The sequence below is a fragment of the Bufo bufo genome, chromosome 5, assembly GCF_905171765.1.
Source record: "Bufo bufo chromosome 5, aBufBuf1.1, whole genome shotgun sequence".
NCBI classification, from domain to species: Eukaryota; Metazoa; Chordata; class Amphibia; order Anura; family Bufonidae; genus Bufo; species Bufo bufo.
Window position 1 is genome coordinate 441,998,936 of NC_053393.1, and position 15,714 is coordinate 442,014,649.

The 15,714-nt window shown below is 41.9% G+C and overlaps 1 protein-coding gene across 2 annotated transcripts in view; it reads right to left on the minus strand.

Moving 5' to 3' along the window:
* The window catches only part of CREB5 (cAMP responsive element binding protein 5), a 505,301-nt gene that overhangs the window by 345,161 nt on the left and 144,426 nt on the right, over positions 1-15,714 (minus strand). For both annotated transcript variants that reach the window (XM_040433574.1, XM_040433575.1), the window contains exons 3-4: positions 11,225-11,318; positions 3,528-3,643 (exon numbers count right to left, since the gene is read on the minus strand). In XM_040433574.1, the coding sequence (XP_040289508.1) occupies positions 3,528-3,643; positions 11,225-11,318 (210 nt within the window). The remainder of the gene's footprint in view (positions 1-3,527; positions 3,644-11,224; positions 11,319-15,714) is intronic.

Sequence of the window (15,714 nt, forward strand, 5' to 3'; positions counted from 1 at the left end):
TTTTGCGGTCCGCAAAAACAGGTTCCGTTTTTCCGTGATCCGTGACCGTTCTTTCGTCCGTGGGTCTTCCTTGATTTTTGGAGGATCCACGGACATGAAAAAAATTTCGTTTTGGTGTCCGCCTGGCCGTGCGGAGCCAAACGGATCCGTCCTGACTTACAATGCAAGTCAATGGGGACGGATCCGTTTGACGTTGACACAATATGGTGCAATTGCAAACGGATCCGTCCCCTATTGACTTTCAATGTAAAGTCAGGAGTTAATATACCATCGGGATCGGAGTTTTCTCCAATCCGATGGTATATTTTAACTTGATAGTTAAGTAACTGATATGAGACGCACAGGAGTGAGTGAAACCACAGAAGGAGGTGCTCTCAGTAATAAAGGATTCGCCCTTCCTTTAACAAATGAACAAATATAAAACAATATACTGGGCACTCACACTACACATGGAACCATGCAAAAATAGTAATTAAACAATTTATTAATAAAAGCTGGATGTGGATGATAAAAATGCAATACAATATACTATTCTACTTAAAGTCTAAAATGGAATACATTGGTAAAATACAATTAAATATACAATAGACTGGAATTGATAAAGTTAAACTCAATTAATAATGCAGCTAAAATGTGAAATAGCAGAGTTGGTGCTTCATAAATAATATCTCAATCCAATTTAGGAGTGGGTAATAAGTTAGAAAAAGTCTCCGATTATTCCAAAGGACAAAAAAGCAATGAAGGCAGTGTTCTCTTATAGTGAGTGTTTGGTTGCGGCGTCCCGCTTCTACTCACTGTTCAGTTGTTTTATATTTTAACTTGAAGCGTCCCCATCACCATGGGAACGCCTCTATGTTAGAATATACCATCGGATTTGAGTTACATCGTGAAACTCAGATCCGACAGTATATTCTAAAACAGAGGCGTTCCCATAGTGATGGGGACGCTTCAAGTTAGAATATACTACGAACTGTGTACATGACTGCCCCCTGGTGCCTGGCAGCACCCGATCTCTTACAGGGGGCTGTGATCCGCACAATTAACCCCTCAGGTGCCAGACCTCATCTCTGAAAAAGCTTTTATGCAGACGGATCTTCGAATCCGTCTGTATGAAAGTAACCTACGGCCACGGATCACGGACGCGGATGCCAATCTTGTGTGCATCCGTGTTCTTTCACGGACCCATTGACTTGAATGGGTCCGTGAACCGTTGTCCGTCAAAAAAATAGGACAGGTCATATTTTTTTGACGGACAGGAAACACGGATCACGGATGGGGCTGCAAAATGGTGCATGGCAGAAAAAGATAAAGCAAGGTATCCAAGTTTGCCTGCCAGTTTACCCCAAAACATGCTGGAGCCAAGAGAAAGATCAAGTGTTGTCTGGATGCAAGTTTATTCAAGTAAAGCTGTTGAACTGTTACCAAGTCTGGACTCTTACTCCACCAACTATCACTCTCCCCTTTATTACTACGGAGCCTAACCCTAACCCTCGGCATTCCTAAAAACCTGGGACACGATCAGCCCTGTGGGGCAGCACGTTGCAGTCATTCATTCAGAACCTGTATGACCATTACATGATCAGGACACATTTTTATCCCCTAGAATAAACCATTGATGTGCCTACTGGATGACTGCGAGCAAAGATTCTGAAAAGTCGTGAGTATCTGAGGTTGGAAAATTGCATGCCTTTTCATGATACAAATAAAATCATTCTTATGTAATTGTACAAATGTTATATCTGTTCTACTTTTTTCCTGAAATAACGATCCTCAACTAAAACTGTATGTAATGTAATGATTTATAACAGGGCTCAATCATCCATACAGTGTCCATGGTTCTGTGAGAGCAAAAATGAGCATAATAGTCTGGGGAAAGAATAGCTGACATTATAATAAAACTGGGCTCGCATTCGTTCATTTACACAAATGTGGTTCTTATTACGGACCGTGTAACCTGTTCCAGTTGCAGGCTTACTTTAAGCATGCAAAGGTTTGGATGAATGAAAACCAATCCATGTGTTCATGTTCATCTCCAGCAGTCATACAAGAGCCATATATTAACCACCTGTAGCAAAATGAGCCCAGTATCCAGCCCTCAATGTTTCGTATTTTCCACACAGAGTGAGCTTAGGCGAGGCGCAGGTTCTTCGCTTCTACAATGCTATCTGATTTTTACCAACCTGATCTTTATGATCTACAACAGCAGCTGATATAATGTATCACTCTTCTTCACACCTCACCAAGGCTCATCCTTCTTGCCATTCCTCATTCACATTAAAGGGGTTTCCCACCTTCAAGCTTTCCAAACTCCTGAAACTTTGAAACACATGCTTACTGTCTGACCTGTTGTTCCCACTGCCTGCTTGCTCTGGCTTTCTGACCCCTGTGGATATTGTCTCCTTCCCGTGCAGACTGTAAAATGGGCATTCCAAAATAAGAAATCATCATACACTTACCCCTTACCTCTGTGCGGTTCTCTGCCGTGCTCCTCTGGTACTCCCAGGTGATGTGTCTGGATGCGGTGCATGACCGCCAATCACTGTCCTCAGCAGTCTACAGATTAGGACAGTGATTGGCATCAGCAGTGAGGTAGGCACCTAACCGTATACACCACAGCAGTTAGTACTGGCATGTGACCACTGCTGGTTGAAAAAAAACCAGTGGGGGTGTACCAGAGAAGCACCACAGAGAACAGCGGTGGAGTAAGGGGTGAGTATATGACTTTTTTTTTATTTAACACATTAGATGGGTTTCCGAGATTTTAGTATTATCTCAGACAACCCCCTTAAGGTGCATGAAGATAAAAATCCTATGTTGGGTGGCTTTGAGATGAATAAAGTAAAGGGAATTAGTCATCAGAAAATAACCTATTATTTGAATCCAATTTTTATGCTATACATCTTTCTTTTGAATTTTTGGTGATTTTTTTTTACACATTTTCCAAGTCACTTTCTACATATATATATATTTTTTATCCTAAAATCCTGCCGTTTTTGCACGGGCCACTAAGCCTAATAATATGTCGACGAGGCTACTTGTACTGTGTAGATTATAGATTATGCTTCATCAGTTATCTGATTATCATCACAGGCGGGATAACAAAGAAAGCTAATACCTATACATAAATAAGCTAGGATGCACCAGTCACAATATATACACCTATATATACAGAATGTAAGTTTCACCTGTCACAATAGGTAATGTTCACAGCTTATCTACTCCCCCTCCCTGTGCAGTGATTTCTGCACAGGCTACAGAGCATGCCTAGAGAACTGTCTCACAGCAATCAATGAGCGCTCTCTAGGCTATTTTGTCTATGACCCACGCGGTTATCATATCTTTAAATACTGTTAATAACAGTTTAGTCAAGATGGCTGCCCCATAATAATGTTGAGTAAAATAATTCAAAAAATCTAAAATAAGAATAAAAACAGATTATAAATGGAAAGTTTAAAACAGATTATAAACTAATTTGGTTTTAATTAGGAGAAAAATTATAGGTGACATATTCCCTTTCAGGCTCTTACCCTTTTGCTGTTTTCTTCTTCTTGCGCACTTCGAAATTCATGCTCCAAGTCAATGTCATTGAAGAGCCCCACTTCCTCACAGTTTTTCAAGAAACGAGTTGGAGTCGGCGTCTGGTCTGTGGAACAATATTTTTATTATGGGGTGTATGTAACATTATGAATTATTGAATATATAACACCAATCAATCAATCTAATTATCGCTAGCGGTCTATCTGGGTGACACATTTGGCGAATATGTTGAGAGTTCTTCTTGGTACATACAATGGACACAGTGTGAATGGATCCTGAGTAAGGCCAGTAAGGATCTATTGTCAATGGAAGTAGCATTATCCCTATCACTTTTCATAACGTTCATCATTTTCTATCCTATAATTAATATTCTTGATGTCATCACTGATAGATTAGATATTTGTCACCACTCCAGCAAATGGTCACACAATGAAAAAGGATTTGTGCATAAACAGATCAATGGTGACACCAGGTCTCAATTAAAGAGCATCACTGGATTCATCCATGTAGCTCTGAAAAGTTTCATCTCTCTTTAGACACTTGGGTTTACATTTATTAAGACCAGCGTTTTAGACGTGGGTCTTAAAGGGGTATTCCCATCACATACAATGGGGGCATATCGCTAGGATATGCCCCTATTGTCTGATAGGTGCGGGTCCCACCTGTGGGACCTGCACCTACAACGAGAACGGATTAGGGAGAGTTAAGGATGGAGGACCACGGGTTTCCCAGGGTCCGGCCACCACCAAGCGCTGCTCCTATACAAGTGAACCCCAATTGTCACTTAGTATAACTGACCAGACTGGTGCCAGTGGCCAGTGTTGGGGTGCCTACTGGGCATTTACATGTGTAAAATAAATAAAAAAGATAAAGAAAAGATAAAGAAAAGATAATGCTGTATTTTGAATACGTCATTACATCAATGTTTTACTTATTACCATTCACAAGAAATTAGCAAGAATAGGAATGAAGAAGGCAGAAGTGAATTCTGGAATTTTATGAAATTCAACAGAACTATAATTCAATTTACACCTGTTCCACATAGGTGCTATCTATCATATTGTTTCCAGTTGGGTTATTTGCACCTGTAAACCAGTGCTAGACCAAAAATTACATTTTCAATTTCACATCTTCAAAATCATTGCTTAAAAAAGTCACATATCTCAATTAAAACAATGAAAAGATCTGTTCGTTCTACTCAAAGCATTTTATGAAGAACATTGATGTCAGTTACGTTCATACCTAGATGAAATCAGACCGATCGATATAGACGTCACTGGGTCTTGTCTGAGGATTAGGATGTTTTACTATGTTCATTGTTCACATGAAATGATTTTTTCCATATTGTTAAATGGGATCCGTTTTATTTATGCTGCTCTCTTACAGCATAGAGAAGACATAGAAGAGGGTTTCACCTCTCAGGACCATTCATTGACTAAAGGGGGATCAGGTCATACTACATTTTGCCTGCAGTAGAGTAGATGCCTCATGAGAAGGGATTTTGACATGCTCTTTAAAGGGGGCTCCCAGGACTTTGACATTGATGGCCTTTGGTATCTGATTGGTGGGGGTCTCACTCCTGGCACCCTCACTGATCAGCGGTTTAAAGGGGTCGCAGTGCTCGCGCAAATGCTGCGCCCTCTCACTTGTAGCAGCGGTGCAGTGAAACGACACTGTCCTCTCTCATTCATTAGGGGTGGTCATGTGTGCATTGTAAAGCCTGGACGCTATATGCTTCATTGTGGGTATTATTGCTCTATATTTTGCATTGTATATCTTGTCTGATTACAGTCTGTGATGTCATTTAGCTTACGTTAGTGTGCCTGGGCATCAAGTTTTGTCCTTTTATTGGACTATTTTGCACATTTTTATGTAAGTACGAATATTGGTCCTACGTAAGGTTCTATTGTATACAGTATTTTAACTTTGTGGTGATTAATAATGTTAGTTTTTTTAAAATACTTTTGATGCGCGGCCTGTTTTTTGCTATGCTCTATTGGTTATATGGAGTATTGACCGCCACTCCAATTTATTTCAGTGTGCCCCCTGGTCTCTATCCATCATAGACGAGCCCTGTGAGCAAAGACCAGCAGGGAGCGCTGGAGCTGTGACTATAGAAAGGGGGGGAAGGAAGATTTATCAGATGAGTAATGTTTCTTTTTATGATTTTATTACATTACCTAGTAACTTGTACATGAAAACCCATATAAGCTACTGGTTTGTTTTTGCCAGCTTAAAGGGAACCTGTCACCTGGATTTTGTGTATAGAGCTGAGGACATGGGTTGCTAGATGGCCGCTAGCACATCCGCAATACCCAGTCCCCATAGCTCTGTGTGCTTTTATTGTGTAAAAAACCGATTTGATACATATGCAAATTAACCTGAGACGAGTCCTGTACGTGAGATGAGTCAAGGACAGGACTCATCTCAGGTTAATTTGCATATGGATCAAATCGGTTTTTTTTTTTAACAATAAAAGCACACAGAGCTATGGGGACTGGATATTGCGGATGTGCTAGCGGCCATCTAGCAACCCATGTCCTCAGCTCTATACACAAAATCCCGGTGACAGGTTCCCTTTAAATCATTCTGGACATTCTCCAATGTCCTCTCATTAGAGGACCTCTCACCTCTACTGACATGTCTTTTATATTCAATATTTGTATTTCACAGGAAATGACTATTCTAGAACACCTTTTCTTATAATTGTCCCTCTGTTATTCCTACTTGAAGTTAATGAATACATTGACAACTGGGATTTACCAGCAGGGAGTGTGTCACTGCATAGTCAGACACTGTCCAATCATTGCTGCCAGTGTCAGGCATCACCTGCTTAGCAATTTATTGATAAATGTATAGTAGGAATAACATAGGAGGGGCACAACACTCCAGAATTATTTCATGCCAGGAGAGGTGACATTTTGCCCATCACTCAATTATTTTTTTTTTACTTAATTTGGAGATACTTAAGAGAGCCTTGAATAAAAAAAATTGCTAAGCATCTTAAACTTTGCCTGAACTAAAGGGTTAAAATACCAGTCTAAAACTGTGAGGTTGCTTTTTACTCTGAAAATAAATGATAACAAAATATGCAAAATAAACGCAAAAAGTGACAAAATAAAAGGTGCTGTTCTTAAAAAGAAATCATGGAATCGTGGACAATATCACGGAACCATTTCACTGGAAAATAAATGTAGGTAAAGAAAAAACTAATGTTAAGTCACTTTCTGGATCACAAGAGGTGAGAACTACACTTATCCTACATTCATCATGATGGGAATATCCCTTTAACCTGTTAGTGACCGCCAATACACTGGATCAACAGAAGCAACAATGTGAGATATTTAACCCCTTAAATGCACTGGTCAATAGCATTTAAGTGGTTTAGAGAGAGAGGGTTCCCTCTGTCTCCCAACGGATGCCAGCCTGGAGCCTAATGAAGGCCCCACACCTGCCTGCAGTATACCATATCAGGCTGTGTCTTTCTGATGCAGTCTGCTGGTGCCTGTTAGTATAGCAGTGACAGTATAACACACTGTACTGCATAAGCAGTACATTGTATTATAGAAGCGATCAAAAGATCATCTGTCAAAGTCCCCTTGTGGGACTTATAAATGGTTAACAAATTACATAATGTTCTATTAGATAAAAAACATCTCCAAGAAACTGAATGCTGCAAAGTTTTTAACAAAAAGTGGTGGTATTGCTATTTTTTCCCATCCCCCCAAAAATAGATAATACAAGTTTATCAGTAAGTTATGCGTTCCCCAAAATGATTCCATTGAAAACTACAACTTGTCTTACAAAAAAAAACTGTCCCTCATACAGCTACATCGAAAAGTAAATAAGTTATAGCTCTTGGAATGCAAAAATGCAAAAATGTAAAGAAATAAATATTTTGGTGACTAAGGCCCAAAACAAGCAGGTCCCTAAGGGGTTGAAGCGCCCCTATGATATCATATTTAGATATGTAGATGTGTATTATTAGATGTTGCACTTTTTCCTGCACCCCAGCTTGTACTTCACGCCTCACCACATTTATCAGTATGACAAAGGCTACCTAATATATTTAGCTGAAGTCACAACATGCTGGACGCACTTCTCTTCCTTCGATCAACTCATGGCTCTCATACATAAGAAGAATTTTGCACAAAAAAATGTGTCTTGTCCAAAACAACATTGAAAAGTGGCTCAGCGTGGCACAGTATCTTCTCCATGGTGTTGTTAGAAAAGCGTTTCTCCAAGTATTTTAATTAAAATAATACTGGTTAGAGAGTTAACTACTTTGATTCTACTGCGTATACTGCCCCCTATGTAAGACAAAAGGCATGACTATTAAATAAACTACTTACATGTTACTCACTTTTCACTGTGGATTCCCCTGCTGCTTACAGAGGGATAAGGAAAGTACACTAAAAGGAATGTCTAGAAATGGGTGCATAGGGTGCATGCTGTGACCACAGTAATACAACTGACAAGCATAGAAAGCCATAAACAAAACATGCCCTCCCCAGACTGCTCCATGAATGTAAGGCTACATGCACACGACCGTATGTGTTTTGCGTTCTGAAAATTGCGTATCCGCAAAAAAAACGGATGACATCCGTATGACATCCGTTTTTTTTGCAGATCCATTGTAACAATGCCTAAAGCCTCATGCACACGACCGTTGTTTTGGTCCGCATCCAAGCCGCAGTTTTGGCGGCTCGGATGCGGACCCATTCACTTTAATAGGACCGCAAAAGATGCGGTCAGCACTCCGTGTGCTGTCCGCATCCGTTGCTCCGTTCCGTGGCCCCACAAAAAAATATATAACATGTCCTATTCTTGTCTGTGCTTTGCGGACAAGAATAGGCAGTTATATTAAAGGCTGTCCGTGCCGTTCAGCAAATTGCAGAACACGCACAAACGCCATCTGTGTTTTGCGGATCCGCGATTTGCGGACCGCAAAACACACAACGGTCGTGTGCATGTAGCCTAAAACGGACAAGAATAGGACATGTTTTTTTTTTTTGTGGGGCTAAAGAACGGACATACTGATGCGGACAGTACACAGTGTGCTGTCTGCATTTTTGGTGGACCCCTTGAAATGAATGGGAAATTAATCCTATCTGCAAAAAAAAACGGAACGGTCACGGAAACAAACAATGTTCGTGTGCAATGTAGCCTAAATGTGTGCTCTGCTCAGTGGAGAATAGGGAGGGGGAGACAAGTATCTGTCAGACACCTCTGGAATTGACTTATCTTCCAGCAGAACTAATGGAGTGGCATGTTGAAATTTAGCATGTCTGTGACATCTGCCATGAGGGAACAGTCAGAATGCTGCCATAAACATAGAACTGTCAGTGAATTCCGCTAATTTTAGCATTACATTCATCTGTGCATGAGCATCATCAGAAGTTTAACTAGAAGCTCTTGAGCCCCAAAACAAAATCTGTAAGGGCGGGTTCACATTGGCGTTATTGAATTCCATTATAGGTTCCGTTATAACAGAGTTATGGATGTAGTAGAGTTAACACACATGCTTTATGAGACGTGTTATCTAAACTAAATGCGTTAAGCAAACACCTTCAATTGCTTTCCAATGGCTTTTGTTTCAAGATAACACGATGAGTTAAGACATTTGAGTTAAAAGTTTGTGTGTTAACCCTGCTACATCTGTAGAACGGAATATAACAGAATTCTAGGATGGAATACAAAGCGGAAGCCTTTAAGATGCTTTCCGTTTTGCTCTGTCCTAATACATGTCTATTCGGGCACATAACGATTCCGTTTGATTCCGTTATACATGATGGAAAAAATTGTCCTGTCAACAACCCTATAGACATGTATTAGGACGGAGCAAAACGAAATGCCTCTTAAAGGCTTCCATTTTGCATTCCATCCTAGAATTCTCTTATATATCTTCCTATGCCTTCCCTATCTGTTCACAACTGTATCTGTGTCCTTAGGAGTTGAAAGTTGTGTCTGACCTGCCTGTGGGCAAATGCATGGTGGTAAAGACCGCCACTGTCCTTGGGCAACATTACATTGCACTTTCTTTCAGAAATTTCTCCTGCGTTTCGGCAAAAACATTCTACATAAAGTACGTTTATTTTCTGCCTTTTGTCTGCCTCTGAAATTAATTTAAAAAAGAAACAACTTACTTCATTGGAGATTTTATCACATATAGGCCTCCTGCACACGACCGTTGTGTGCACCCGTGGCCGTTGTGCCGTTTTCCGTTTTTTTTCGCGGACCCATTGACTTTCAATGAGTCCGTGGAAAAAACGGAAAATGCACCGTTTTGCAGCCGCATCCGTGATCCGGGTTTCCTGGCCGTGAAAAAAATATGACCTGTCCTTATACTTACCTGCGAGCTGCGATCTCTGCGTCCGGCCGGGAGCTCCTCCTACTGGTAAGTGACAGGTCCGGCCGGGAGCTCCTCCTACTGGTAAGTGACATGACCCCAGCGATTAAACTGGGACTCCGATCGGTACACTCCGCTGCCACCAATGATAGGGGGGAGATTTTAATTAGGAGGGGGAGGGAGGGGAGAAGGCCCACTGGCCACCAACGAGTTAACTACAGGGGAGGGAGGGAGGGGGGGGCCCACTGGCCACCAACGAGTTAACTACAGGGGAGGGAGGGGGGCCGGCCGCACTGGCCACCAATGAGTTAACTACAGGGGAGGGGGGGGGGCCACACTGGCCACCAATGTGTTAACTACAGGGAAGGGGGGCTGTCATGTACACAGTTCTTTTAGTATATTCTAACCTGAAGCGTCCCCATCACCATGGGAACGCCTCTGTGTTAGAATATACTGTCGGATTTGAGTTTCACGATGTAACTCAAATCCGACGGTATATTCTAACATAGAGGCGTTCCCATGGTGATGGGGACGCTTTAAGTTAAAATATACCATCGGATTGGAGAAAACTCTGATCCGATGGTATATTAACTCCTGACTTTACATTGAAAGTCAATGGGGGACGGATCCGTTTGAAATTGCACCATATTGTGCCAACGTCAAACGGATCCGTCCCCATTGACTTGCATTGTAATTCAGGACGGATCCGTTTGGCTCCGCACGGCCAGGAGGACACCAAAACGACTTTTTTTTCATGTCCGTGGATCCTCCAAAAATCAAGGAAGACCCACGGACGAAAAAACGGTCACGGATCACGGAAAAACGGGACCCCGTTTTGCGGACCGTGAAAATATACTGTCGTGTGCAATAAGCCATAGGCTGGGTTTACACATGACTGATTAGCGGCGGAATTGTCGTCGCGGATTTTTGTGCAGCAAATCCACCGCAGTGTACAATAACACTAAAGTGGATGAGAATTTCAGAATTCTCATCTACATGCTGCGTTAAAAAAAAATAAATCTGCAGAAAAGTTTGAAATCTGCAGCATGTCAATTTAGACAGCAGATTTCACCCTTTTCAATGTAAAGAATGACACTGAGTATAATCTGCAGCTTTTCTGCAACTAAATCTGCAGCGTGTGCACACACCCTTTGGTGCGGTTTTTTTTCTGATGCAAATTAGAAGTAGAAATGCTGCAGAAAATCCGCAGCTAATCAGGAATGTGTGAACCCAGCCTTAACCATCAAAGTTTCAATTATTTTTTTTTTTTAAGGTTCGGTTTTTGAACTTTTCATAAGATATTTTTGAAACATGTGAGACTAGCAGATTGTATGTTACCTGACAACAGGTTATCATTCTTTATTGAAGGAAACTTCAAGGTCATCTCATGCTTGTGCCTGTGAATCATCAGGTGATCCTCTGTGGGGAATCGCTGGAACACACAAAACATAAATGTGTAATAAATCCCTGGCAAAGAGTATCAATACAACACAAACCGAGCGGTAAAGGTAACAGGATCCATTAAGACATCTAGGGCATGAATAAGTAACTAGACGTTACTTACAATGGGTGCTCTGCTCACTCACATGACATGTCTACTTAAAGAGGACCTGTCCTCTCTCCTGACATGTCTGTTTTAGTAACTACTTGCATTCCCCATGTAATAACAATTCTGGAGCATCTATTGTTATAACTGTATGTTGTGCCATTCCATTATTTAGTAAACAGATTACTAGCAGTTTGCAATGAAGGTTACTAGTTGGTGGGTGTCTCCCTGCACAGTCTGCCCCTGGCAGCACTGATTGTATAGGGTCAGACTGTTACCCCAACTGCTAACACCCGGATGGACCTTCATTACAAACTGCTAGCAATTCATAACTTTTTGCAGGAATAATAGAGGTACGACACAACATAAGAATAGATGCTCCAGAATGGTTATTACAAGGAGGATATAAATAGTTTACAAAACAGGATAAATTGCAGGTTCTCTAACTGATCACCTATTTGTTGGATGCTAAGGCCCCTTTCACACGAGCGAGTATTCCGCACGGATGCGATGCGTGAGGTGAACGCATTGCACCCGCACTGAATACTGACCCATTCATTTCTATGGGGCTGTTCACATGAGCGGTGATTTTCACGCATCACTTTTGCGTTGCGTGAAAATCGCAGCATGCTCCTCTTTGTGCGTTTTTCACGCAACGCAGGCCCCATAGAAGAGAATGGGGTTGCGTGAAAATCGCAAGCATCCGCAAGCAAGTGCGGATGCGGTGCGATTTTCACGCACGGTTGCTAGGAGACGATCGGGATGGAGACCCGATCATTATTATTTTCCCTTATAACATGGTTATAAGGGAAAATAATAGCATTCTGAATACAGAATGCATAGTAAAACAGCGCTGTAGGGGTTAAAAATAAATAAAAAATAATTTAACTTACCTTAATCCACTTGATCGCGTAGCCCGGCATCTGCTTCTGTCTCCTTTGTTGAATAGGACCTGTGGTGAGCATTAAGTACAGTTACAGGACCTTTGATGACGTCACTCCGGTCATCACATGGTACGTCACATGATCTTTTACCATGGTGATGGATCATGTGATGACCGGAGTGACGTCATCAAAGGTCCTGTAACTGTACTTAATGCTCACCACAGGTCCTATTCAACAAAGGAGACAGAAGCAGATGCCGGGCTACGCGATCAAGTGGATTAAGGTGAGTTAATTTTTTTTTTACATTTTTTTTAACCCCTCCAGCGCTAGTTTACTATGCATACTGCTCACCACAGGTCCTGCATGGAAGGAGACAGACGAGATGCCGGCAGCGCCAGCAAGTGGATTAAGGTGAGTTAATTTTAAAAAAATATATAATTTTAACCCCTCCAGCGCTAGTTTACTATGCATTCTGTATTCAGAATGCTATTATTTTCCCTTATAACCATGTTATAAGGGAAAATAATTCAATCTACAGAACACCAATCCCATTACGCATTACAATGTTTTGCACTCGTGCGGAAAAATCGCGGGTGTTCCCGCAATGCACCCGCACATTTTCCCGCGACGCCCGTGTGAAAGGGGCCTAACAGTAAAAAAGTTGACCTGCCAGCCTGGGGAAAAATTTATCCAGTACCTGTTCAGCATTAAAGAGGTAGTTTCATAAAGATAACCCGTGTCCAGCTTGGACAACCCTTTGTGAGCCAAAATGGAGAGCTGCTGAATAGGAATGGATCCAGCTATGGTGGACTTGAATCAGCATCTCCCAGTCCAGCTTGCTGCAGCTTGTCAGGGGCTGCCCACAGGGATTGGGGGCTCTTTTTAAAAAAAAAAAATATATATATAAATATATATATATATATATATATATATATTTATTTATTTATTTCATCATCATTAAGTAACAATACAATTTACTTCCCACAACATTGAAATCAAATTCTACTGTTGAGTTATTGTCAAAACCTCCCCGCCCTCTCCTCTGGTCCTGCTCTAGATACACCACTTAGGGGGTTTTCTGAGATTGAAATACTGATGACCTATCCTCAAGGGGTTCTGGGTGTCAGACCCCCACGATCAACTGTTCAAGAAGGCACCGGCGCTCCTGTGGGCCCGCGTCCTTCTCCATGCTCACTAAGCACAACACCGTACATTGTATAGCTGCTGTGCTTGGTATCGGAGTTGAGTGCGATTCTAAGCACAGCTGCTATACAATATACGATGCTGTGCTTGGCGATCTGCGAGAAAGCCATGGTTCTCACAGGAGGCGGGGGTCCCGGGTGTCGGACCCCCACCGATCAGATACTGATGACCTACCCTGAGGATAGCATACAAAATCCAGCACTATTTAAAAAGGACCTTTCACTACAATAAAAAATCTAAACTAAGCATACAGACATGGAGAGCGGCGCCCAGGGATCTCCCTGCACTTACTATTATCCCTGGGCGCCGCTCCGTTCTCCCGGTATAGGCTCCGTTATCTTTATATGTTCGGCTCAACAGGGTGGAGCCTGCCGGCATCTCCTTCTCCCAGGCTGTAGCGCTGGCCAATCGCAGCGCTCAGCTCATAGCCTGAGAGGAAAAAAAACTCTCAGGCTATGAGCGCTGCGATTGGCCAGCGCTCCAGCCTGAGAGAAGGAGACGCCGGCAGGCTCCACCCAGTTGAGCCGAACATATAAAGATACCGAAGCCTATACCGGAAGAACGGAGCGGCGCCCAGGGATAATAGTAAGTGCAGGGAGATCCCTGGGCGCCGCTCTCCATGTCTGTATGCTTAGTTTAGATTTTTTATTGTAGTGTAAGGTCCTCTTTAATTTTAAACCCTGTATTTCACTTCATGTTATGCTTGAGAAAGGCTGCCATGTAGCCGAAATGTTGCATTTTTTACTGGTGCGTTTGACACATGCTTTTCATGGACCCACTATGAATAAAGAACCTTTTTGTATGGAGATGCTGCCGTCAATCTGGATTTTGTATGCTATTCTAATGACCGAATGGATCTGAGGTCAAGGACGAGCTGATGCATTCCTGAATACATCTTCAAGGTCATTGCTGCTGCTTTCAGACACATTTTACCCTATCCTGAGGATAGGTCATCAGTATCAAAATCTTGGCAAACCCCCTTAATGTTGTAATCGTCCATAAATTCATAAAACAAAGCCTATAGTCTGTTTCACACTGCTGGCAGTAGTTCCAGAGGCGTGCATTGTTTTTTGTCCGGCCAAATCCCAGTATACTGTATTTGCTGGTTAGCGGCTGGATCTCCAACCGATTATAGTCAGAGGGGACGATGGGCATTCCAGTAACATCTGGCAATGCCGGATCCAGATAGCTCTGGCAGCCTGTCGGAACTACTGCCGGCGGGGTGATGTCACCGCCAGTTCTGTGAGAAGGTCTGGCAGACGTCCTTCTCTACCTCTTGCATGACGTTCTTTGTTTTGGTTTCACTTTGTCATCTCCTTTCCTTCTCCCAGGTGTCACCTATTTAGACTAATCGTCTCCCTTTATATTCCCTCCCATACTGCCTCACTTTGCGGTTTATACTACTTCCTGGATGAAGTGTTCACTGCTGGAGGCTGCTGCTGCTGTTTGCTCAGATAAGTCTTTATGTATTGTGCTTCCTTGCTGGCTTGATTCTAGGTGACCCTGACTCCGTCCGTATTAAGTGCAGGGAGTCGGTGGTCGTGTCCCCTCACTATTATAGGGTTTTCAGGTGTCACACAGTCTTAGGTACGTGGGCATGCAATCGTCTATCATTGAGACCCTTGCATGGGCATAGCAGTCAGGGAGAGCTCTTAGGGTTTTATAGGGCTCACCTATATGCTCCTTAGTTTGGGATCAAGCCAGTCGGACGTTTATTCATAAGTTCCATCTATCTGCAACATCATTCGTGACAGGTGAAATAAGCCTAATTCTACTTTTAACAACATTTCAGTTACTTGGTAAATACTTTGGGGGAGATTTGTCAAACTGGTGTAAAGTAGAACTGGCTTAGTTACCCATAGCAACCAATCAGATTCCACCTTTCATTTTTTTTTACAGCTCTTTTGGAAAATAAAAGGAGGAATCTGATTGGTTGCTATGGGCAACTAAGCCAGTTCTACTTTACACCAGTTTTATAAATCACCTCTATGTCAAATTTTCATTTTTTTTATTTTAATCATTAGGATAACCCCTACAAAAAAAATTCATGAATCAAGTAAAGAAAAATGTGTCATCAGTAAATGACCTACTGTTTAAATCATATTTTTATGTTTAACATATTTTTAAATAATTTTTGATGATGTTATTTTTAATCTTCCATGTCACTTCTATAATTAAACAAAACACATAAAATC